The 27,854-nt window shown below is 34.1% G+C and overlaps 1 protein-coding gene across 1 annotated transcript; it reads right to left on the minus strand.

Moving 5' to 3' along the window:
* Positions 1-370: 370 nt before the first annotated feature.
* On the minus strand, positions 371-3,018 carry LOC106754984 (LRR receptor-like serine/threonine-protein kinase GSO1). The gene is made up of 4 exons (XM_014637058.2): positions 2,363-3,018; positions 1,993-2,253; positions 1,027-1,863; positions 371-924 (listed from the first exon to the last, which is right to left on the minus strand). Exons 1-4 carry the CDS (start codon positions 2,790-2,792, stop codon positions 461-463), a joined length of 1,992 nt encoding a protein of 663 aa, XP_014492544.1. The 5' UTR covers positions 2,793-3,018; the 3' UTR covers positions 371-460.
* Between the last annotated feature and the right edge of the window lie 24,836 nt (positions 3,019-27,854).

The raw sequence follows: 27,854 nt of genomic DNA on the forward strand, positions 1-27,854 counted from the left end.
GTACATTAGACCATATCATTTAACATGTTGAACTATACCATTCTTATTAGAATTGGATCACCTCCCGTACTATAACAACAATACTCCTCTATAATAACAAGTTTCAGTGTAGATTGTACTCCGAGGTGAACATAGTTTGGAGTACAAAAGGACTCAAACAATATATAAATTTCGTTTAACTTATGTTTTATTGGGTTATCAAATATATTTTATTATGTGTGTACCAAGTTTTCGATAACTTATGTCAGAGATAATAAAGTTGAGTGGTTAGATTTTATTTGGTTTTGTAATTGTATGAGATGGCATTTGATCATAAAATAATAACCATTTTATAATATTAGATAGATACAAACTTGAAATAGCAATAATCTATCAAAATTCTAATAGTGAACCAAAAGTGAGAAATTTCCAATGTAGAGAGATCAACAAGGATGCTACATGTGAGGAACTACTACTACTACTACTCATTATCATCCAGTTCTAGCATTAGGGTATCCATAGATGGTCGAAGATGTGGAGACTCGTGAGTGCAAAGCACAGCAACTCTTCTCAGCTTGGTGGCCTCTGATTCTGAGAACATCCCTTCAAGATTCTCATCAACTATATCTTTCAAAATGCCACTTTGGCAATTCAACTGGGTGATGTCACGTTTTCCGGTGAGAAGCTGGAAAACAATCACTCCAAAGGCATACACATCACTCTTTTCTGTCAAACGACCAGTTTTGGTGTACTCTGGAGGCAGATATCCCATGGCAGCGCTAGCTTTGAGGGCGGAAAAAACAACATCATCTTCAAGGAGCTTGTGCAATCCGGAATCTGCAAGTAAAGCCTTGTACCCAGCATCCAGAAGTACGTTTTCAGCTGATATATTTTGGTGAACGATCCCATGTTTGCTTCCTTTTTTCCTATGCAGATAATCGATACCTGGATAAAGATAGAATCATTTAATTTTAGTTTACAGAGGAACTTACACGTTAGAAGTGAACTTTTCTAAGATTTATTTGAAGAGACAGAAGAAAAACTGACCTTTGGCAATACCACGAATGATGAACACTCTGATCGACCAATCAAGTACCCTACCACTGTTTCTCTTAACATCAAGATACTGCAACAAACTCCCATTAGAGAGAGAGTCATAGATCAGAAAACATTCTCCGCGGCCTTTTGAACAGCAAAACCCTCTCAAACGAACTAGATTTTCATGCCTTAACGAGGTCAATATCTTCAAACCTGTCAAGAACTCTCCTTCATCTGATTTGCAGCTTGTTTTGGCGATACACTTTATAGTCACAGCAGAACCATCTCTCAAAACCCCCCGGTACACAGCTGAAGAATCACTCTTCCTCAATAAATTTACCTCTGAGAAGATTTGAGTTGCGCGTTCTACTTCTTCAAGATTAAACATAAAGCTCTCAAGAAATTCCTGGGAATACCCACATCGACCTTTCTCTAATGGGTCCCAACCGTCAGAATACTCCAAACTGATAAGAGGAAACGCACTTTTCTTACACACTTGCTTAAGCCGGTTATCAGAACTTCCAATTTTCTGAATCTGACTACGTCGCCAGAATAGCAAAATCATTCCTGCAACGGTTGAAGCAAAAACGAGTCCAATGACGGTAAAAACCAGACCAATTTTTGAAGATTTCGATGTCCTTTTACAATGACCACCGCCGCAGCTTTCACGCTGTGGTTCTATTGATGCAGGAAGATCTTTCGTAGATATATCACCAGGTTCATATGGTTCGGGTCTAACTGGTTCTGAAGTGCTTACTCCTTTGCAAGAATCTAAATCAGCGAATCCAGTCCCACATAAACCCGGATTGTTCATGTACTGAAACCCACCTTTGAGTCTTCTCAGAGCTGCACCAAGCAGACACACAAATTGAATTAGCACATAATTAATTCCATTTTTGGAATTTAATCTAGGATTTATCTCATTTTCAAGAAAAATAAACCAATTTGTCAAAATCAATAAGGTTGATGAATTACCTGTAGGTACACGGCCAGAGAGAGAATTGTTACGAATATTCAGAGTCTGGAGATTAGGTGCATTAGCCAATGTGACTGGAATAGGACCGAAAAGGTTATTGAAGCTCAAATCCAATCGTTCCAATGTCCCCACTTCACCCAAACTAGCTGGAATAGCGCTATTTAATTGATTATATTGCAGTGCAAGAACACCGAGCTTCCTCAACCTTCCCAGGTCAGTAGGTATACTCCCACTAAATTTGTTATAGCAAAGCTGCAAAACTATAAACTCTTAACAAATTAGACTGAAAGTAGAAATAAGAAAGATGAACACTGAAGTGAAGGGGAGAAAAGATAAGAAATTTGTAAGATTTTTTGAAGAAGAAAGCACCTTGAAGATTTGACATATTGCCAATCTCGCGAGGGATGTCACCAGAGAGGTTATTGACGTTGAGATACAAATCACTTAGCTCAGTCAAAGTGGAAATTTCCTTTGGTAATATCCCAGTGAGGGCATTGAAGTGAAGGAAGAGACCCGTCAAGCTCTTGAGAGCAGCCAAAGCTTCAGGTACTCTTCCATATAGACCCTTTCCTTGCAGTGAAATATTGGTAACGAGGCCTTGGTCATTGCAAGCCACACCCTCAAAAGAGGCACTACTACAGGGGTCAGAATGGGGGGTCCATGAGAGCAACACGCGGTTCTCTGGGTCTAGAGAGTCTCTGATGGCTAAGAGAGTGTCAAGCTGGGTCATGGAGGTGGAAAGAGATGGAGAAGAAATCCATGTGAGGAAGAGTAGCAGTTTCAGAAGGATCATGAACATGATCAGTTCCAGGGAATTTAGTCCTTGGTGTAGCAGTTATGCTGTGATGTTGGAGGGGGAGATTTCTTAGCAAGAGAAACAGCACGCATGTGAATTGAAGCAGATGAAAATGGGTGTGTTTTTAGACTGAGAAAATGTCAGAACGTGTCTGGTTTGTGGTCTGAGGGATGTTCATTCACAATAAAATATGAGCGAGAGCAGACAGAGTTGGATTTTCCTTCGAGCAATGATGCAGATATACTTTAATTTTGTCTATATTTATTTTTTATCTCTTTTATTTTATTACATCATAAATTTATTATTTTTATTCTTTTATATATATTTCTTTTAGGTTTAATTTGTAACTTGTTCATTATTTTTAAATTTTTATTCGTTTTATTTTTTCATTTATTTTACATAATAAATCTTTATTTTCTAAATAACTAGTAGCTTTTTACTTTTTTTTTTTAAATATTAAATTGACATTAATTTTTGTGTAAAGAAAGCCATTTATAAATTATTTTTTGTCTTAGAGACTTTTTTAGTATAACACGTGATATCTTGGTACACTTTTCAAACATGTGACATTTTAAAAAATTTGACATGACACTTTTTAAATTTTATTAATAATAAGACCAAATCGATGTTATTAAAAAATTAAAAAAATAATATAGAACCACAATAAAGAAGGGTTTTATCGAAGGCTACAATCTCTCAGAAAGAGCCAAAATTCATCGGTAATTTATCATTACTGATTGTGTACCGACGATCATAAAGTTGTCGGTAATGGCCTTGTCGTTAACATTTACAGACGACTTATCGAAGGTTTCTGTCCTTCAGTAATTATCGAAGGCCAGAAGCCTTCGGTAAAACCTTCGGTAACATCCGAAAAAATACAAAGTTATATTTGTATTTGTTATCCAACCACATATACCTGCATAAAAGGTTCACACAACTAAGACAGACCTGCATAACAGTTTCAAACCATAGACAGACCTGCATATTGTGCATCCCAAAATCATTCAATATCATTCAATATCTGTAAAGTTCAGATTTAAGAAGTTATTTCTATAAATGAAAAATGAAACATAAAACAATAATATCATTCATTTTTGAGCAAAGATAATGTTCCAAAATCATGATGTACTAAAATTCAAATGTACTAACATCAGGATGTTCTAACAACTATGATTAAATAACAAAATAAAACTAAAAATCTACATAGTCATCATAATGTTCTCCATCATCATGCTCCTCTGTAGATGGCTGGACTGGTGTGGGCTGGACTGATGTGGACTGGACTGATGTGGGCTAGACTGATCTGGGCTGCTGAGAGACGGCGGATGACGGGGAAGGTCGTGGCTGGGTCGGAAGGACGATGGAAGGAGTGTCTGAAGTTTGAAGCAGCACTCTCATGACTAGGGACTTGAAGTTTATAAACTCGTTTCTCAATATTTATCCAAATTAAATGCCAAAATATATATCTAAATAAACTTGATGATGGTTTACATTCACTCGGAATTCACAAGCCAATGTTTTGTTCTTTAATTTCAACATCAATTCTAACAGTCCAATTATAGGACATAAAATCTATTTACTAGGTTATCATAAGATTAATATTAAAACACAATAAAAGTTTAAAAGCACCGTTTTTCATAATAATTCAAGCTATATAAAAGTATTCCAATTATTTTTTTCTAAACTCGTTATAAACTATTATTAAAATACAAAATATATTTTTACATATCTAAACTTTAAATACATACTTACTTTATTCATTTTATCTATAAAGTCTTTGTCCATCTTCTCTCCAAAGCTTGTATAATTTTATAATTTTATGTAGATGTGATCATCACATGTGAATTATCACAATTACAAAATACTATCTCAAGCGAATTACCACAATTACAAAACACCAAATAAGCTATAGTAAAATTTTATATCTAAAAATTAATATAAGGTTTAATGTTTCCATAAGTCCTTATTTTCGTTTAAAATCTCAAATAGGTCCTTTTTTTTTGGCTTTTCAATTGAGTCCTTTTTTTTTTGTAAAATTGTAACAATTAGGAGTCTGCTGTCAAATTGGACAAAAGGCCGTTAAGTCTAGGTTACGTGGCATGATTAATCAGTTCATTAATCTTACGTGGCATTAAAAATAAGTTTTATATTAAAAATTTGGATTCCAATGTAGGAAATTTTAGGGAAGGACAAAGTAGACAAAAACGAGTTTTATGTTTCTTTCGTTAAAGTTCTGGTTTTTATATTGTTAATTAATCTTAGGAGCATTTATCTCCCTCATCCAAGCTTTTCTGATGTTTCATCCCCTTCCAAGCTTTTCTGATGTTTCATCCCCTTCCAGTACTCATATCTCAAGAACTTAAAAGAATATGTTTCCAATCAAGTTTCAATTCTGTAATAATAGACAAAAAAAAGAGAAACAAATTTAGAGTGCTAATTCTTTGACGCACACCGTGAAAGCAAGTGAGTTGTGGCAAGGAAGAAAGATACAACTTCTCTAAACAAGGAAGCAAAAACTTTGCTTCTGTATCTTCTTTTTCTACAATTTCATGAAACTTAGCACAATATTTTATTTTAAGGCTTTTTAGCACATCTACTGTTGCACTATCCCGTACTTCCAACTCTTTTAAGCTCTTTAGAAGAGCAAGAATAACATATGGAATTGCGTTGGCATGGTTGACTCATTATAAGCCATTTGGTTCAATCCAAAGTCCTAACCTTTCCTAATGAATCAAATCCCTAATTCCCAAATGAAATCAATCTGTAGAGAAAACAGATGAATCAAATCCCTAATTCCAATTTAAAAAAAAACCCTAATCTAAAACGCAACCAAGAACGCAATCCCCACCACCCACGAGAACGACTATTGAAATGCCGCAACGAACCCTCCCTCCTTGCACCACGAATCGGATCGACCAACGTCCTCGTGTAGTTGCCGCGACCTTGCTGCACCATCGATTTGTTATCGTTGCGCCTCCGCTGTGCCTTCACAAGATCTCTACCTTTGTTTGAAAATGTAGAATATTCTCGCCTCCAACGTTAAGTCTGTTCGCGTCAAAAGAGAAAAGGAAGAAGCTTCAAGCTTCTAGAGTTCTGCGTTTAACGGAAACGAAGAAGAGAAGAGACGGGGAAAGAGTTTTCCCTTATATGGCCCCAAGGGCTACATTTAAATTTTTCCATGTTCCCCACTTTGCCTTTTCCTAAATCTAATTCACTCCAATTTTTTAAAACAAAATTCGTTTTTAATGCCACGTGAGAATAATAAACAAACCAACAATGCCACGTAATCCAAATTTAAACGGTGGTTTGTCCAATTTAACGATTGACCTCTAATTGCTTCAATTTTACAAAAAAAAGGACCTAATTGAGGTGCCCAAAAAAAGAGGGATCTATTTGAAATTCTGAACTAAAATAGGAACCTACTGAGACATTAAACCTTAATATAATTATCACATCCACACACAAACATTAACTCAAGCATTATAATTCACTTTTCTTAAACTATCAAATACACATAATTTTCATGGCTTATCTAAACATAAGATACCAACAAAAATATATAAGACTCTCAATTTCCAAAATTTAATGTATTGAATAGACTAAAAAATCTTGCACTTGTTATTATTTGACCCCTCCAACAACAATAGAGACTATAATTATATTTAAAGATAATAGAATCTAGTTTCTCATCACGAAAATATGACATGTCAAATCTCTACATTAATTATGTATGATTTTCCTCTTCGTACTTAAATGTAAAGACCTCCTTCAACTTTCATTACTAAGTATTTTTATTTATGTGAATCCAATACTATAGAATTAAGATTAATTCCCTTCTAATATCTCAATTTATTACACTTAATTTCCTCTTTATACATTAGGATTAAATGAATCCCTACACAATTATCACATACATTCCTATCTCTTTCAATATACAACAAACATCTATTAACATATATTCAACCAACATAAACATATTCAATGCTTATTAAACAATTAGAGTCTAAGAATTTTAGCACCATGCCTTTATACTTTCGCTTAACGCAACTCACACGTCCAATGTCTTTCCAAAAAACTTTAATCAATAGTCTGAATATCCCTTACCCTTATGATATTTAACTAATAAAAGGTTTTTCTTTGTCCTATAAAGACTATATTAAGACCCTAATTTTCATGAAAAAAACCTTCCCCAAACCAATTAAAAAGATAGAAAAATGAAAACTTGCTTTAATCTTTTCCAAGACTCCTAAAGTGACTTTGAACCATTAAAGCACAAACAAATCCTTAAAAAATCTAGAATAGAAATAAAAGAGAAAAAATTATTAGAAAAATACCTTTTAATAACTTAAATAATAAAATATTTACACTTCATCTCCTTTAAAATACTTTTCTTCTTAAACACATTTTAGTCCTTACACAGGCCATTCTTAAAATGATTTGAAAATCTAATTTTTATATTTATGTATCCATCATGTTCTCTGATAATATATTTTGATATCGGATAGAAAGGTACAAATTTGCTCTGCACTAAGAAAATAAAAATTGCGAAAAATAAAAAATTAATCATAAAATTCGAGACAAATTTCACACCGTAACTTTCTTAAATAAGAATGAATATTGAACTCGAAGATTGATTATTAACATTATCAGTTATGTCGTGAATTTTATTAATATAAATATTTTTTATTTAGTATAATAAGATAAATAATTTAAGTAATATTACTAAAATAATTATATTATATTTCTTTTTTTTTTACTTAAATCTATTAATTTATTATACTTCTTTTTTACTTAAATCTATTAATTCTCTCACAATTTAAACAATCTTACATTTTATTATGTTTTTAATTTTTTTATGTTCACTACAATTGAAAAAATCCTAATGAAAAGAAATGAACGAAAGAAATAAAAAGTGTTTAATATGAAAATGATATTTATTCATGTATACTGATATGGAAATTGGATTGATGGTGGTTTCCACGACAAACTTTAATGTGAATCCAAAGATGAGATGAAGAAAAAAAGTCACTAAAGTAATGACAGCCTGAAATCAGAAAAGTATGATGGGATTCGTGGGCCCTCATATCAGAAAACAAAAGCCTTACAGAGACTGGAAATTGTTCAGTTAATCCTGATTCGCTAATTATGGTTTCACGAGTTAATTTGTAATTATGGGTTCACAAGTTAATTTGTGAACATTTATGCTCTTTTTTTTTAATAGTGATATTGTTTTTTAGTTATTTATGCAACTAATATTTGTTTTAAAGCAATTATGCTGATTAAATAAATGGGTTACCGAGTCTTTAGGAAGAGTGAAAGTTAAAATTTAGTTCTTTGGTAACAACATCCTATAGGTAGTGGGCATTTTTGATTTTTTTTTTGTCACGGTGATTTTTTTTACCTATAAAGATGTATTAGCTTTTCAGTTTTGAATAATAGAAGAAAGTATTGAATTCAGAAAACAATTGTTACTTGTGTTCACAATTTGGTATTAGAGCTCTTTCACAGGAGCATGAACCATAAAGTTACGTGTGTGAGAGAGTGAAACACCTAGAGAGAGTGAGAACATTGGGTTGTGAGTGTTGAAAGAAATCAATTTCGAGATGGCTGAAACAGTGAAGTATGTTCAACCAGCTATTCCAAAATTTGATGGCCATTATGAATATTGGGTCAAGTTGATGGAAAGTTTCTTACGTTCCAATGAATATTGAGACTTAGTGAAAAAATGGATTGATGTGGTACTAGACAAAGAAAAAGCCTAAGAAGATGATCTCAAAAGGATGGCAGAACAACAGCTCAAGGACTTAAAGATAAAAAATTATCTCTATCAAGCAATTGATAGGGAAATTTTGGACACTATCTTAAATGACGAAACATCCAAGAATATATGGGATTCCATGAAGCAAAAATTTTAGGGGTCAACAAGGGTGAAAAGAGCTCAAGTACAAGCTCTAAGCAAGGATTTTGAGACTTTGCAGATGAAGGAAGGAGAATCAGTAAACTCCTGTTTTGCACACACTTTGAAAATAGCCAAAAGCATGAAGGCAGTTGGAGAAATCATGAAAGAAAACGTCATAACTGCAAAAATCTTGCGATCTATGACAATCAAATTCAACTATGTGGTATATTCGCTTGAAGAATCCAATAATATGAATATGATGACTATAGATAAATTGTAAAGTAGCTTATAAGTACATGAGCAAAGAATGATGCTTTCAGTTGAAGAGGAACAAGTTATGCAGGCTGTGGTTGAAGATAAAAGTAGCGAAAGAGGTAGAGGAAGAGGAAGAGTTCGAGGATCCTTTCGAGGTAAAGGAAGGGACAAGCAAATGTTTAATAAAACTGATGTAGAATTTTTCAAATGTCACAAATTTGGACACTTCCAGTATGAATGTCCTATGTGGGAAAAGAAGGCTAACTATGCAAAAATGGAAGATAAAGAAGAACAAGAGGATGAGCTCTTGTTAATGGTTATTGTGGAGAGCAAAGAAGGAGGGGATGAGTGGTTTCTTGACTCAGGTTTGAGCAATCACATGAGTGGTAATAAGGAGTGGTTCTCAGAATTGGATGAGAGTTTCCGGCATAAGGTGAAATTGGGAATAACACCCGTATAGCTGTAATGGGGAAAGATAGCGTGTGATTGATGGTGAAAGGTGTTGTACATGTTATTTCTCATGTATACTATGTTCCTAAACTAAAAAATAATTTATTGAGTCTTGGACAGCTGCAAGAAAATGGTTTGAGCATAAATATTCAAAATAACAAGTGCAGTGTTGTTCATCCAGAAAATTATGGAGATTCAAATGAGTGCAAATAGAATGTTTATTTTGATAGCAAAGGTAGCAGCAACATTCTTCCAAACAGATGTGGAGGATAAGTCTCAACTATGGCATAATAGGCTCGGACATTTAAGCTATGATGGCTTAAAATTGCTTGTCTCTAAGAAAATGGTGACAAGGTTGTCTTCAATTACCATTCCTCAAAGTCCCTGTGCACACTGCCTAGCAGGAAAGCAACACAGAAATGATATGCCTAAGAAAAGTCAATGGAGAGCTTCTAAGAGGCTACAACTGATTCATGCAGATTTATGTGGACCCATTCAACCAACATCAAAGAGCAACAAAAAATACTTTCTAAGTTTTATTGATGATCTATCATGTAAAACTTGGGTGTGTTTTTTGGGTGAGAAATCTGAAGCTTTTTCTTTCTTTAAAAGCTTTAAGGCAATGGTTGAAAAAGAAATTGGAGAAAACATTGTATGTTTGAGGACAAATAGGGGAGGCAGATTTTCTTCAAAAATATTTGATGATTTTTGTAGAAATCAAGGAATAAGGAGGTAATTAATTGCTGCCTACACTCCCCAGCAGAATGGAGTTGTTGAAAGGAAGAATAGAACCATCATGAATATGGTTCGTGCAACCTTGAATGGAAGGCAGGTACCTAAAGTTTTCTGGCTAGAAGCAACAAAATGGTGTGTTTATATTCTGAACAGGAGCCCTACAACAACAGTAAAAGATAAAACTCCTGAAGAAGTCTGGAGTGGAGTGAAGCCTTCTGTAGACTACTTTCGAGTCTTTGGTGTCTTACCCATGTTCACACACCTGATCAACAACAAATTAAGCTTGATGACATGAGTAAACAATGTGTTTTATTTGTGGTCAGTGATGAATCCAAAGCATACAGGTTATTTGATCCAGTCAAATAACATAAGGGCTGGAATTGGGAGCATAACAAAGCAGAGAATCAACAAAATATTGCTGAATAGGAGAAACATGACGAGAATAGCTCTGGTATACAACTTGACACACCAAATAGTGAAGAGTCACAACAAGCAGAGCAACAAAATATTGCTGAAACAGATTGCAGAATTGACACACCAGATAGTGAGGAGATGCAACAAGCAGAGCCATAAAATACTGCTGAAACAGACTACAAAATTGAGTCTTATACTCTAGTAATTGAGACTTCGCTTGAAGGGAGGGTTAAAAGGCATCGTAGAGAACCTATTTGGATTGCAAATTATGAAGGAAGAGAAGGATTGTTTGATGATGATGATACAAGGGAGATGCTTACAACAATAATTGATCCAGAAAATTTTGAAGAGGCTGTAAAGAGTAAGAAATGACGTGATGCAATAATAAAAGAGACGAAAGCTATAGAAAAAAATGAAACATGGGAATTAATTGAGATGCCAAAGGAAGTGAAGTCAATTGGAGTCAAATGGGTATACAAGACCAAGCTCAAAGAGAATGGAGATATTGACAAATACAAAGCAAGGCTAGTAGCAAAAGTATATGCACAACATTATGGAGTGGACTATACAGAGGTATTCACACTTGTTGCCAAACTAGACATTATTCATATAATCCTTTCATTGGTTGCACAAAATGGATGGACCATATTTCAGTTGGATGTGAAAAGTGCATTTCTTCATGGAGAGCTTAAGGAGGAAATATATGTACAACAACCAATTGGGTTTACAAAGAAGAGAGAAGAAGATAAAGTATACAAGCTAAGAAAGGCACTATATGTACTCAAACAGGAACCAAAGGCATGGTACAACAGAGTAGATAGATAATTTCTACAAAATGGCTTTGAAAGATGTTTTTATGAACATACATTATTCACAAAGTCAGCCGAGGGAGGTAAAATTTTAATTGTGAGTCTATATGTAGATGATCTAATTTATACTGGAAATGATGTAAAGATGTGTGATGACTTTAAAAATTCCATGATGTTGGAATTTGATATGACTAACTTAAGGAAGATGAGATATTTTCTTGGAGTTGAAATTTTGCAGAATACACATGGAATTTTCATGTGTCAAAGAAAGTATGCTCAGGAGATTTTATCTCGGTTTGGTATGTTGAACTGCAATGCAGTAAAAAATTTGATTGTACCGGGAACAAAACTGTCCAGGAATGATGCATGACCAAGGTGGATGCTACTTTGTTCAAACAAGTAGTTGAAAGTCTCATGTATTTGACTGCTACTAGACCAGATTTAATGTTTGTTGTGAGTTTAATTAGTAGGTTCATGGCCAACCCCACATAAACTCATTGGTTTGCAGCCAAACGAATTCTAAGATACTTGAAGGGGTCTATTGAATTTGGAATTCTCTACAAGAAGGGAGAAAAATTGACATTGGTATCCTATACTGACAATCACTTTACTAGAGATATAGATGACAGAAAAAGCACATATGGACTTGCATTCACGTTAGGAACTGGAGCTGTTTCATGGTCCTCCAAGAACCAACCGATTGTAACTCTTTCTACAACAGAATCAGAATATGTAGTTGCTGCAATAAGTGCATGCCAATGTATTTCGATTAAGAGAATATTGGAGGCTATTGGTTTCAAAGGTCATAAACAAGTTATGGCTCTATGTAATAGTAGTTCAACTATTAAAGTATCCAAAAATCCAGTGTTTCATGGTAGGAGTAAACATATTGATGTTAGATTTCATTTCTTAAGAGATCTTGTCAAAGAAGGGAAAATCAAGTCACACTATTGTAGTTCTTAGAATCAAGTAGCTGATATAATGACAAAGCCACTCAAACTAGAGCAATTTGTGAAATTCAGAAGCATGCTGGGACTTATTGAAGCATCAGATATAAACTAAATTGATTATTCAATCATTTAGTTTAAGGGAGTGATTGTTAGTTATTTATGCAATTAATATTTGTTTTAAAGCAATTATGCAGACTAAATAAATGGGTGACCGAGTCTTTAGGAAGAGAGAGAGCTAAAATTTAGCTTTTTGGTAACCTCCCACTTGTAGTTTTTTTTGTGTCACGGTGATGTTTTTAACTTATAAAGATGTATTGGTTTTCTAGTTTTGAATATCATAAGAGAGTATTGAATTCTGAAAACAATTGTTACTTGTGTTCACATTATTTTATAGTGATATTGTCTTTTGTAGTGATATTGTGACAACATTTTTTTCCCCAATATTTTAACATTATTTACGTGTTATTTTGTGATGGATCCATATTGGTGTTTATGATTATTATTATTAATTATGAAATAATTTTAAACCAATCACATAATAATATGTAAATGATGTTAAAATATTGTCAGAAATATCTTGTTAAAGTATCATTATCCTTCTTTCTTACATGCTTTGCAAGCGAGTCTTACTTTTTCCACGTTAAACGATAAATTTTTTAACATAATGCTTAACTCAACAATTTGGTTGTTAAATGTGTCAAATTAAATCACGATTATAGAATAATAAATTGACTTTTCAACTTTGTAATTTCATAAGAAATTAATTTTCAAAAATATAATTCACTACTAACAACTCAACAATATCTCAACTTTTACATTTCTAGAAATTATATTAAATTTTTTAACTTTTATATTATATTATACTAATGTAATATTTAGGAACTAAAATAATATTTTGGAAAAGCGATAGTTCAACGAGAACAAATGAATTTTCTCATTGACTTCACTAGTGGAAAAATGATGTTTAACGTCACACGTTAGACGTCAATTAAGTGTAAGTGCGACGTATATTGATGACCGGTGACATTTTCGTAAATAAGTTGGCAATATAGTTAGATGGATGCCCGATGTCTATAGTAGTTTAGACGTCGGGTTTTCCAACCAGACGTCTATATTTCTGACAGTTAGGTGAAAAGTCATTTCTTTTAGCCCGATAGACGTCGGTTCGACTTTTTCAGCCTTATAGACGTCGGATCCCACCACATTGATATATGGCAGAAATTAATGTTGCTCACCAACCTGTCAGACATATAGACGTCGGGCTCATTCTACCTAACACCTATATGTCTGTCAGGCAGGTGAATAGTCACTCTTTTCAGCCCTATAGACGTCGGATCCCGCCACATTGACGGGGCCCCGACGTCTATATGGTGGAAGTTAATGTTGTTCACTAACCTGTCAGACATATAGACATCGGGCTCATTCTAACTGATGCCTATATGTTTATTAGGCAGGTGAATAGTCACTCTTTTTAGCCTTATAGACGTCGAATCCCGCCACATCGACGTCTATATACAATTCTAGACGTTCGTTGCATCAGGTGCCGACGTCTATAATCCTACCAGGTTTGTGAAAAGTCATTCATTTTCGCCCACGAGACGTCTCATGCCACCAAGCCGACGTCTATATACAACAAAAATATTAATTTTTAATTCGAATGGACGTCATATTAGTCAGGCGTCTGACGTATTTGCTATTTTAGACGTCGATTATGTGTAAAACAGACGTCTAATTTCTTGATAAATAACACTGCGAACCAGCGGTTTGCGAACCAACACTTTGATCGTCTTTGCCTTTTTCTCTCCGCTGCTTTGCATTTCCAAGTAAGTTTCCTTTCCTTTTAACTATTTAAAGTTGTTTTTACTCTGATTAAAGTAATCTTTCATGTATTATCTCTCATTTGAACCGATTAAAATGAGTTTAGGTTGTGTTTTGGTGCGGTTTTTTTGTTGTCTTTGTGTAGCGTAGTGCACCTTCTCCCTTTGATAGTTTCCTTGTAAGGAAAACTTGCATGTTTTGGATTTCTCATGGCATTTCAACCTAAGGAAGAACTTGGGTTGTTGCCTATGTCCATTCCGACCGCCAATGAAAAAGTATACGGTGAGAATACAGTGTATTCTCACCGAGTTCTCACCGTATTCTTTTTCATTGGCGGTCGGAATGGACCTAGGCAACGACCCAGGTTCGTCTTTGAGTTGAAATGCCATGAGAAGTCCAAAAGACGCAACTTTTTCTCACGAAGAAACTAGCAAAGGAAGGAGGTGCTATTAAGCTACCCCAAGACACGACAAAAACAACACCAAAACACAACGATCACTTCATAGACGTCGCTTAATGTACAAACCGAAGTCTATGATGTCCCAAAGACATCGGTTAATGCAATGTTTGACGGCTTTATAGATGTCCCAAGTGTTACAGACCGACGTCTATATCGACCTTAGACATCAGTTAGTGTAATGTCTGATGTCTTTGCAGACGTCAGTCTTTGAACTGAACCGATGTCCCATTAACGTCACCCGTATAGACATCGGTTATGGTGGTGATGTTAAAAGCCCAAAATAACTGACGTTTAAAATCCTTTCTGCACTAGTGCTTCCTCTAAAGTAAATTTTTACAATCAAAATTCCTTACGTTTTTATTGTCATTTAAATTTTCTTTTCTAATTTTAAATCAAATAACTGAAATTTTACAAGAAAGAAATGTGGTAGCATTTAACCCTAACAAAAGTAATATCTGTTATGACGACATTCATAGGTTTACTGGTTCTAGGACATGCATTCATCAACATACTTACTGTCAAATATTAAAAATATAAATAAAAGCTAATTAATATAGGATGCTATCATTAGTCCATAATATCACACTTTAAGGCCTCCATTTTACAATTTTAAAAGATATGTTGAAAATTATAACACTAAAAGAATTGTATATTACTACAAGAAAACAGTCAATTACCGAAGGATTATTTCCGACGACCTCTAAGTATTCGGTAAATATGAGTTACCGAAGGATGTTCCGACGGTCATGTTATGTGTAGATTACCGAGGGCTTTTGGCCATCTGTATTGGCACAGTGACGTTATCGAAGGTATATGACCGTCGGTATATTGGTCAGACTTAATGAAATAACAATTTGGGATTTCAGCCTCCCATTCTGCCAAAACTTAGTTTTCGCGAAAGCTTTCCCCTTCTTCCTCTGTCACCCAACCACTGTCCTTCGTTCCATTATTCCCCATTTTTGTGAAAATTTTCTTCCATCGCTATGTGTTTCTCGTTGGTTCCACCCTAAATTTTGATTTCGTCGAGCAAAGAGCTCTATTTTCCATTCCTTCTTCCTCTCGTGTCATGGGGGTTCCCAGCCGCAACTCCAGCATTCCTTCTTCGAAGGCAACCAAAGTCACCGTTGAGGTTCTTGCGTGGAGGGGTGAGTGGGTGATATCGTGGAGTGCGAGGGTGGTGTCACGATGTGAGTAGGGATTCGACTTGGCAAAGGAGTGCATTACCCTATTGTTGTTGCTGCATGAGGAGGTCTTCGAGGAGGAGGTGAGTATCGTGACAAGGGGCTTCCTGGTGCATTGACAGCAGTGTACGGTTAGTCCATTGTCCGATTGTTAGTGCCTATTATGTGGTTTGTATGATTGGGTTTGCTTCCATAGATGAGTATATTGATGTTGATTGGATTGTAAAGTTAATTGAATGCTAGGAAAAGTTCATACTTTGGTCTCTGTTTCGTTGTTGATGTGATGATAATGAAGTAAGTAAATTATATTTGGTGTACATAACCACTTTATGGCCAGTTTTCTTGATGAGACTCTCATTATATATACAACACTTGCAAAAGACCATGTCCCCTCAACATCAAGGAACATCCTTCTATGAAAATGAAAAGGCTAAACCTAGTCATAATTAGTTCCTCATCATTCTGAGCACCAGTTCTTGCAGCTCACCCAACTCATTGTTCTTGTATGCTCTTTCCTCTGTGCTTTATATATCTTGCATGCTCATTCCATCGTTCATGCTACTGTGATCAATTGATTCAAGAGAGCTTTCAGGAGATATAGGATTCATGTAAGTGGGACAAAATGGATGGTTCATTGCTTCTCTTGCAACACATTGATTCCCTACCCACTGATGATTATTATTATCCATGCTCCTTGACTCCATCAGGTTTTGAGCCAACACCATTTGCTGGCACTGGGTACTAATTTGGCTACCCTATGACCTGATACACACACCTTATCAGTTTTTAAATCTAGACAAACATCAATGGTCAAGCTTTTTGTGCCTTAAATCTATAACAACTTAGTTGTATATCACCATGCAAATTTAATCCTTTTCATTTACCTTACTTTAATTAATCCTTTCCAGTTACCCTTTTTTTTTCTTTCTTTCTTTTACTTCTTTAGCAACACCATCTGTGTCAAAGCAATTCCAGATAAACAAATAAAAGCACTTTGAAAGCATGATCGTCAAAACATGTGAAATGCATCACTTTCATTGAGGGAATCATTTTTCTATTTTGCTTGATCATTTCATTGGAAGAAAAACTTAGTTGTTTGTACAAAGCTTTTTAGGATTTTGAAATTTGAATTTCCTACACAAACGAAACTGGTTTGTTGTAGTAGATTTACTAGGAAAGTAGGATTTGCAATGATATTAAGCACATATCTTGGGGCCAACCTTTAAGTTGGACGACATGTGATACTCCCACATCGGAAGAGTCATTCCATTGATATTCCAGTATAGTAAATGCATCCACCGACACATATTCAGAGAGTCAGGGTCAGGGGAGCCCATAAGATTGTGAGCAAAAAGAGGCACCAAGTCAACCTCAGCTTCTGAATCTACACTCATCATTCAAACGAACTGTGTATCTTTGCCTGATATGGGATGCTGGTATACAAAACAAGGAGTCTGTCATGTTGGCTGAGCATATTTAGTTTTCTGTCAGCACATAATTGTTCAGCCGTTAAGCATAATTTCTCCTTCCTTTGTCCATGTTCTCTCTTTCTCCACACTTCCTTCAGAATGTTTACTGGGGCATATTGGGGCTGGTTACTATGATTAATCTTTAGTGGTAATAGATTGTAACAAGGTATTTTAGGGAACTTGGTGTATGAAAATAATGCATTGGTGGCTAAATATTTTGGGGTTGGTTTATGAGGCATGTGATTAGGTAGATTACTACGTAAGTGCCTCACACATGCTACAATATTGAAGCAATTAAAATATACCACAAAAAAGTAATCCATCTTCCTTCTCTCTTCCTTTTCTCAAAAATTGGATCCCAAACACGTAACTCTCTTCCCTTCCCCATGCAGCCCTGCATGCTACCGTAATCATTCTCTACTTCAACACTAACTTCTCACCTTATCTCCTTTTCTTCTTCTTCTATTTTAATCTCACTAAAACCAACCTTCTCACCTCCCCGTTAATGTGTAAAGTAGTAGGACACACACATCCATGCAATGCCACTTTCATGGAACCTGTCAAGTATCTCAATCTCTCCTTGCTTTTGCTAACTTTTACCAAACTTTCATATTTCTCTTCAACACTTACCTAAAACTCTTACTCCATATCCGAACCCGAAATCCTCCTTTTCCTTTTTGTTCTTCCCAAGCCATTCATTTCTTCACCCTTACCCTCCTTTCTCATTATCTTAAGTCCACCACACCAACCTCAGACATTCTTTACGCTACATCCTTCAAAGGCAACCTACCAAGCTTTTCTCCCACTTTCCTGAGCCTACCCTTTTATCCTTTTACTCACAATTAAGTGCAGATTTTGTTCCATTCATTTGTATTTGTGTGAATTTGTAGTAAAATCCATGGATGTCTAATCTGAATTGAATTCAGTCTAGCTGATAATTTCTAGCTTCATCTAGTGTATTAAGACTTCCTTGAGTGATTGTCATTGTTGCTATAGCTTTTGAATCAATCAAACTTGATTTTGGTTACTTGATGGGGTATTTTTCTACATAAATTGGCCATAGCAAGGTACGATTTTGATATTTGCTATTTCTAAGCTATTTCATACCTTGAACAAGTTTAAAATGGTGTTTAAAAGTTGCTAGCAGATTTGAATTAGTAATATTGTGGCCTAAGTGTAGAGTTGTGTCGTAAACCATCACATTTTGAGTTAAATTAGGAAGTGGCAAGGTGAATTTGAGTAGCAATCTGTTTTTAACTCATTTCAGAGTTTGAACACGTTTCAAATCACTAGTTAAAGTTGCTGAAGTGCTTCATTTCGACTTTAAGCCACTCCTATAGCCCAATTTTGAAATACCATCTCCATATCAAAGTGAATGAGAGATTGAGTGTTTTAAACCTAAAAGAAACTTGCTAGAGGAGATCAAGTAGCTAAATCTCAAAAAATTACTTACTTGAAACCTAAAAAAGTATATGCAGATGCTAAAAATAACTAGTCCAAGTTAAAAAAAAATTGTACTACAATTACATACTGCACTCAACTAGGAAAATAAACTACAAATAAACTATCCTAACAAGTTAATAATGGTATAACCTAGCTAATTAAGAACTCAAACTACAAAAAATACCTAAAACTCAAAATATGACAACTTAGAACCTAAAAGTAGAACCTAAAATACACTAAAAGTGCAAAGAATGCAAAGTCTATTAAAGTACTCACCAAAACAGTAAACTAACTATCTACACAACTTTTAAATGACAAAAGAAAGATAAAAATGAAGTCTCAATTGAAAAATAATAAGAAAAACAGAATTTGACTATTGAACACCTATAAATAGACTAAAGTAGGTGAGAAATTTGAAATTCACCTAAAATAGCCTAAGAATGTCTAATCTTCATATCCTAACAAGTTTAAATTAGTAAAATGAATGTAAGAAAGATGTCAAATTGGATGAAGTACCTAAAAATTTAAATCGGACTCCTTAAAACCTAAAAACATGTACTAAATAGGTGAGGAATTGGAAATTAGACCTAATGTACATTAATTTTAAGTAATGTTAACATCCTAACAAGTCTAAACTAGTAGAATGAAGTTAGAAAACTTGTCAAAAGCAAAGAATCACCTCAAACTCAAAGTTTGAGTATTTAGAACCTAAAAAGTTCACTTAAAGGGTCACAAATTGTCAATTCAGCTAAAGTAAAGTAATTTTAAGTAATGTTAACATTCTAACAAGTCTAAAGTAGTTAAATGATGCTAGGAAAGTGGTGAAAAGCAAACAATTCCCTAAATCTCAAAATCACACTACTTTAAACCTTAAAAAGTGTAGTAAAATTGAGTCATTGCAGTTCATTATTCGTTTTGCTGTGATTCTGTGATGTTTGAAAGTTTAAACAAGTCCAAATTGATGTATTAAAGGTGTTAGAACCATTGATGTGAAGTTAGAAATACCTGTATGCAATTTAGTATGTCAAACCGTGATAATTGAGCCATTTTTTGAAATATCTTAAATATTGGATCAAATTGAACTATCATTTCAATATAGTTATGTAAAATACAATTTTAAATTTGTAGTGATCCTTCCTTATTCTTTTTTATGCATTGCTAAGACATTCACTTTAATTTGTAGTGATCCTTCCTTATTCTTTTGTATTGTTTCACTTTATTTGTAAACATTTCAATGTAGTAATGACAGGAGAAGGTTCAGACCGTCCTGATAAAGGAAAGGGTAAAAAGAGGCAACGGTAGGCCCCAAAGTATGTACTTAGGGTGCCTGCTGCACTACCTACCCCTGTAGTACACTGTCCCCCTACTATTGCAGTACACCCTCCCCCTATTACTACAGTACACCCTCCCCTTACTACTGCAGTACACCCTCCTCCTCCTACCCCTACAGTACACCCTTTTCGTCCTACCCCTGCAGTTCACCTTCCTCCTCCTACCCCTACAGTACACCCTCCTCCTCCTACCCGTACAGTAGAGCCTCTTCCTCCGCCTGTGATTATTACCCCCACTCCTCCTCCCAACCCTACTTTTATACCTTCCTCATCTTCTAGACCGCCTTGTGAGACTGCCACACCATTTGCTGATTCAGCTAGTGATGGTGATGGTGTTGACCCGCCCCTCCATGATCGACCATGGATTGAGCCATATGCCAAAGGGTAAGACTTTAATCATTTTTTTAACCATTTTGATGTTTAAAGATCGCCTTAATTCAAATGACCTTTATATCTTTATATGTAGGTTTATTCCATCCAGGGTTGCTTCTCAGGCCATCACACGATCAATTAAGCAACAGTATTTGACTCCATGGCCTACTTGGGGAGCAATACCTATAGACGACAGAAAGCCATTCTGGGAGCGTATTAAGGTGAACAACTTTAAACTAATTGTCATTCTTATTTTATTATGTTCTTTAATAAATGTTTGTTTTGTTCATCATTACAGATGAAGGTGCAATGGAAAGCTGAACATGAAACACAAATACATAGAAATTTCCATATGAAAGCATCTCATCGGCTCTCAGAGATGCTTAGGGATGCCCGCAATGCAGGGGAGCGCCCTTACTAGATAGGCGAGAACATTTGGAACGCTTTACTTGCAAATTGGAATTCAGCAAAGTTTCGCAACAAGTGTGCTACAACCAAGAGAAACAGAGCGTTTGAAAAGGGTGGCGCCTTGCATACTGGCGGGTCGATCACAGTTCACGAGTATGCCATTCGTATGGTAAACTTTTTTTACTATTTTGTTTCTTTCATATATAACTTATGTATTTTCTATTTCATATACACTTGTAAGTCTAAATTATTTACAGGCACAAGCTCTGGGACGGGCGGTCCATGTTGACGAGGTCTTTGCACAGACCCACGTTCGGAAGGGCACTAATGAATTCGTTGATGAAAGATCTCGCAAGACTCATGTAAGCAAGCAAATAACAGTGCTAGTATTAGTAATACACATGATTATGTTATTGTATATATCATTCCCTAACGTTGCTTTTAATGTTTCAACAGGAAGAATTTTCCACGAGACTTTCACAAGTTAGAACCGAACATGGGTCAGCTCCTACACCGAATGATGCGAGTAATGCAGATGACGACATCCATAGGACACAGTGTTGGGTCGATGTCGTTGGTGGGAAGAAAAAGGGACGAGTCTACGGTGCAGGACAACTTGCTGCAAACTATACAACATCGAGAGGAGGTACACTTAAGCACCAACCTTCTTCTTCTTCCACCCCTTCTGCTGACGAGGCCATCCAGCGCTTGACACAGCTATTAGAGCAACGTGACCAGGAAAACCGTGAATTGAGAGAAGAATACAATGACTTGAGAGACGAGTTTACAAACTTCAAGTCCCTGGTCATGAGAGCGCTGCCTCAAACTTCAGACACTCCTTCGACCGTCCCTCCGACCCAGCCACGACCTTCCCCGTTACCCGCCGTCCCTCAGCAACCCACATCAGTCCAGCGCACATCAGTCCAGCCCACACCAGTCCAGCCATCTACAAAGGATCAGCAGGACGATGAAGATGATTCTGATGACTATGTAGTATTTTAGTTTTATTTTGTTATTGATCATAGATGTTAGAACGTACTGATGTTAGTACATTTGAATTTTAGTACATCATGATTTTGGTACATTATCTTTGGTCATGGATGATATTGTTTTATATATTAAACTTTACAGATCATGTTAATATGCCTTTTTTTCATCAATGATATTATTGGATGATTTTGAGATGCACAAAATGTAGCTCTGTCTGTGGTTTGAAATTTGTATGCAGGTCTGTCTGTGTTGTTGTGAACCTTGTTATGCAGGTATTTGTGGTTGGATAACAAATACAAATATGACTTACTTTTTTTTCGACTGTTACCAAAGGCTTTCGCCCCTTCGGTAATTACCGAGGGGCACAAGCCGTCGATAAGTGTTAGCGACAAGCAAATTACCGAGGGATTTTTTACCGTCGATAAGCCGTCAGTAATACCATATTACCGACAATTTATGGTTGTTTTCGAGGGATATTGACCGTCGGTAAAGCCTTTCTTTACTGTAATTTTATTCCATTAAATAATTACTTTTATTAATATAAAATTAGGGTAAGAGTTTAGAAAGTTTTAAATAATGATAATCGATTATTTTAATATAAAAGTTTAAAGTATAAATAAAATTTATGTAAACGAGTTTCATTATTTAAAATTATATCATTTTTCTATATTTCTATTTTTAGAGCTCTTTACTCTTTTTCTATATTTTCTATATTTATTTACTGAAGATGAGAGATTACTTGAGTGATTCTTGAGTCGAGATCTTCTACTTCAACTAATTAGTTTCTACAAAAGAGTAAGTTGATTTATACTTTTTTTCTTAGTTTGTGCATTTTTCTATGTATGTGACATTTGAGTCTTTTATAAGACTTTCTGCTTATTAATGGATCCAACGTGTCGTGATCATGTTTCTGTTGTTCGTAGGAGTAGATAAAATGTCATATGCATGTGGAGTTGTCTTAGGACCATCTTGAGTTTTTGTCATCTATCAAATAAGGAAAGCTAAATGTTTTATTCTGCGTGAGTTAGATATTATTGGTTGAATTTGGTTTGTTGAATTTGATTTTCTTTTTGTACTGAATTATATGGTATGTTTGATTGCTTGAATTGAGTGTTGGTTGTGCTTGGACTATAGCGATTTAGGAAACTGAGGAATTGACCATTTGATCTAGTTGATGTTCATTCTGACATTAAGAACTTGTTTTGAACTGACCATTGAATCAATAATACCAATTTGATTATTTGAACAAGTCCTTGATTTTCCAAATCACAAAATTAAAGTGGAAAATTTCTGATATGGTGTTGAGCAAGAATGATGTGACATTGAGCGCTAGCTTGACATTTCAGGTCTGAAAGCATTTTAGCTTCTGACCGTTGAGCACCACTTTTTCTTGTTGTGCGATCATTTTTGCGAATGGTTTGGTGTTAAGCAGTGACAAAATACTATTAAGCATCACTCTCTACTATAGGTCTTGAACCTTTCAAGTCGAACTCGCTAAGTGACCAAATGGTCTCGTTGAGTAAACCATCTTGTGAGAAGAATGGCGTTGAACACCATTCTTACCGCTAAGCCAATTTATATTCCATGCTTTTTGTTAATTTCTTTAGTTGTTTGGTATTGATCTTTATCATTCTTGATGTTGCTGGTGAGTATAATGATTATATATATATATATATATATATATATATATATATATATATATATATATATATATATATATATATGACAATTATGATATGTTGATGTGTTGTTTGATTATTGAGAAAATTTCAAGGAGAAATTCTAAGTCTTGGTGAATTGTTATGTTTGACATATGAGAGTTCAAAAAGGAGATATCCTATATACTACAAGTCATTCAACTCATATAACGATGAATGAAGTGGGAGAGAAAATGATAGAAGGCTTTACTTTAGACTTTTGGTCTTAGGCGTGAAAAATTTACCTCGTGAATAATAGAGTGATAACCTCTGTGTTTGACTCTGCAAAGCATAAATACAACTACGAATGCATACATACAATGAAAAACCCTACATCAAAGCATGTATGCGAAGAGTTAAGTCTAGAGTTATTTATATGATTATTGGTAAAAGTTATGGTATTCATAAATGTTGAAATAATATGTCATATGTTTTAAATGATTTATGATGCTTTCTTTTAAACACTAGCTTACCATTTTTATTTTTTTTATGTTGTTTATTTTTTGCAATGATTATATATGGATGATTACTATTGATGTGAACAAATGTTAAGTTAAATACAAACATGATTTTAGTGGAGGCCAACGACGTTGCTGAGTCAGCATTTATTTCTTTTAACTAATTTTTTTTATCACAATTTCTTATTTTTTGAAAATTATATTTAGTTTTTTTTACCTTACATATAATATGTTAAAACAATTATTACTTTGAATAATTATATTAATATTTTATATACTTTCGATCTATCTCATATGCATTATTAGAATATATAATATTTTAGTAATTTATACTAAATGAAATGCTATCATTGTCATATAAAATCAAATACTACTTATTTAATGTGTCATTTTCCATGAAAAAGATAAAAACATTAAATTCACCTATGCATTGCACGAGATAACTGTATATGAACGAAAACATGTAACATAAGAAATGTTTTTCTAGTCTGATTGTGAATATAATATTTTCAAAACAATATAATAACCCTCGTATAATTATCTCTTAAAATAAAAATGAAGTAAAATCCAAAGTAATAGTTTCTTAATAATTGATCGTGCATGCGAATATATTTAAAGCCTGTATTGTTGGAATGCTGTTAAATACCCACTTAGGAGAGGAGTGCCAACATAATGCAATCTTTATACGTGAATCTACTACAGTGTCAGTTTTGGATAATTAAATAATCAAACATCCTTTTATGAGCAAAACAAAATTAAGAATTTTTAATCTGTCGAAAGTGAGACCTGTCAAACACTAGAACAATGTCCTTATGATGACGATGCCAATTTGGACCTACTGCTGCATCGATATGTTTACTAGTGTCATGTGAACTTTGGATTTGTTATTGCTTGTCTCTATCGTGAACAGTAGAGCTACTTGTGCCCGTGACTGAATTACAACAAAATAATTAAGACATTGATGTTAGGGCTGCCACCATTCATTCACGAAATATTGAAGAAGAAAAAAATGAAATTATTGAAGCCTGTCCCATTATTTTTCATCTTTAGAAACTTTTTAATCAGGATGACTGTGACACCTAACCTTTGCAAGTTTCCGATCCTTTTATTTGGGAAGAGTTGTTTTTCTCCAAGTTACATTGATAGGTAAAATTTTGAAGAAATAATTTTGAATAACTATGATAAAATATATTCAAGATTTCACGCTGATTATAAAATAATTTTATAATATATAATTGTTGTGTGCATCGACAAATAAGTTTGAGAGATTGAGAGTTAAAACATTAATAAGATAAATTATATTTGAGTGTCAAACTTTATGTTTGTCGACCAACTTTGTGAAGGTCAAGGAATGAAACGTGAAAGATAAAAATACCTTCTAAGGTTATCTAAAAGTTGTTTCATGCATTCCAACAAGCTTCACTGGTTATAAACGAGAGATGATTGTATTTTACAAAAACAACGTGAGCAAAAAACAATTTTACAAAATGCTTTTTTTATGAGAAGAATGTTATAAGATGAATATGTAACTTTTTAGAAACACTTAGTTGTCATTTGTCAAACATTAATAAAAGGGAAACATGAATGAAATATATATATATATATAGAGAGAGACAAATATTATTTTAAAAAGTCTTTTTCTACCGGTTAAAAATATATTTTTTATATTAAATTTAAAATGGTATAGAATCAAGGAGTATAAAAAGTATTGGTTTTGGAATCAATATAAAAAATCCAATTTTAATCCAAATTTTTTACATCAGTCCAATATAAAAAGTATTGGTTTTGGAATCAATATAAAATTTTGACATTCTATCATGGTTTAACTGTTAACCAGTATAATAAGCTTCACTTTTATACTGATTAAACCCTCAACGGTATAAAAAATGTCACTTTCTATGCCGGTTCAAGCATTAATCATTATAAAAAAGCTCGTTGTTTTTATTAGCAAGTTTGTGTATGTTACCTACCACATACAAACTTGCATAAAATTCATACTATAGTCCAGAACAATAAAGATGACATATAAAAGAAATAAAATAATGACTATATTTTCTTCTATTTACATATCATATAACACTTTCTAACCTAAAAAAATGAATACATCTAATATTTGAAATCACAGGGAAACACTAGAAAGGGGTGGGGTGGGGGGTTAAATAGTGTATTAAGACTTTTTGTAAATCAACGTTAAATATCTATAGTAGGGGTTAGATGATTTGTAATAGTTGTTGGACGTGTGTTCTAAATAAAGAGTTTAGGAAAAATGTTTTAAACAGGAAAAATAATAACATAAGTATTTTATACTAGTTCACTCAATCTTAAGTTACGTTCAGTCTTCCTCAAGAACACTTGAGAGGTTCCACTAATCTTATCCAAGATTACGAACGAGTACAAATCATGTAAGACCCGAAGAAAATAAAATAGATTTAAACATTTATTATTTTAGTAATAAAATAAAATATTATGGTAAGGTGTTTGTGTGTTAAAAGTGTCAGTTTGATAGATAAATTTAATTATAATTGTATTATGTTGTTTTGATGTGGTGCATGGAATAAGTGTTTTATATACATGTATTTGTATATGTATATGACAGTGAAAGGGAACTGCGTAGCGGTTGTTACGTATGTGCATATGTTTGTGGTTTGTGGCCATGGGTTCGAACCCTACGAAAAAGCACTCTCTTTAATTTTTTTTTATTTTTTTCATGCATGATCCTTAGATGTTTTGATGCACTCTCCTTATTGTTTTAGTACTCTGACATTATTTTTGTATGGTATGTATTCATCTCTGAATTCTTGGTTGGTATGTGTTAGCATAAGTAATATATGTTTTAACATGTTGTGAGGCTAGCATTAGATTAGAGTTTCCAAGTGTGTTGGTGGATATTAGTGGATGGTTGTTGAAGTAAAATGTGTTATAAGTGTCGTGAACATATAAGTGCGGTGAACGAATGAGAACATGGTGCAATATCTAAACATGGTGGTATAGTAATGTTTGACTTGATGGAGAAATCCTTCCTGTTGTGCATGTCCATGTTGCGTTTTTTTTACGTGAACAATGTATGGGTGAGGTTTTGAAATGGGTAAATCGTGGCATTTGGAAACAAAGATCAAATACAAGTGTAACCTAATCAATAAAATATTGTTCCTTCCTATAAATACTGTTAAGACAAAATCGTCTATGCGTCTAAACGTTCTCATGTTTTGAAGTTTAACCAAATAACATTAAATGGAATAATAATTTGAAAACGGCATAGGAAGAAACATAAGACTTAGAACCAAAATTCCCAACATAGAGAACCCTTAGGAAAACACTTAGGACTTTAGGAAACAGAAAAACAACTAAGTCAAAAGACTATTAAGTCAAAAGCGTCTAAGAGAGTTAAAGGTAAACGCGTAAAACTTATTATACCCAAAAAGTATTCAGTTTAAGTCTTGGGAAAATGAAACAATGTCAAGACGATGTCATTGACAAAAAACAATCTAAAAGAATAAAATGCAAAACAGCAAAGAAAACACAAACAATGCTAAACGTTGTCTATAAAAAAGGCAAACTCATAAGAAGTGTTTACTCTTAAACGCTACCATGAGCTAAACTATTACTTCGTCTAACGATGAAATCTTTGCTCAACACTTGGTATCTTTGGAATACACGCGTAATTGTTAAACGCTATATTAACGGTAAGAAATCAAAAAACACTTTGTTGTTATGAGATATCATTAAATGACATTAAATGCTCAAGTTCAAAAACAACAAAAGTAATAAGAGAAAAGACATATTTGTTGCATGCACAATATACTATATATTCTTTGTAGATGAGCTACTCTACACCCATCCACAAACTTTAAATTCAAAAATTAGAAGTAGACATTAGAGACAAAAGGGATATTCATAGAATGTTCCTCACTTGAAGCGATGTCTAA

This window comes from Vigna radiata, unplaced genomic scaffold (genome assembly GCF_000741045.1).
Source record: "Vigna radiata var. radiata cultivar VC1973A unplaced genomic scaffold, Vradiata_ver6 scaffold_301, whole genome shotgun sequence".
NCBI lineage: Eukaryota > Viridiplantae > Streptophyta > Magnoliopsida > Fabales > Fabaceae > Vigna > Vigna radiata.

What these genes read in the sequence shown, in the direction of transcription:
- LOC106754984 (XM_014637058.2), bottom strand. Translation starts at nt 2,792, where the DNA reads ATGTTCATGATCCTTCTGAAACTGCTACTCTTCCTCACATGGATTTCT. An exon ending in CAATATGTCAAATCTTCAAG is followed by an intron (nt 2,254 to 2,362) that starts GTGCTTTCTTCT and finishes AAGAGTTTATAG; the next exon opens with TTTTGCAGCTTTGCTATAAC. An exon ending in CATTCGTGGTATTGCCAAAG is followed by an intron (nt 925 to 1,026) that starts GTCAGTTTTTCT and finishes ATCTTTATCCAG; the next exon opens with GTATCGATTATCTGCATAGG.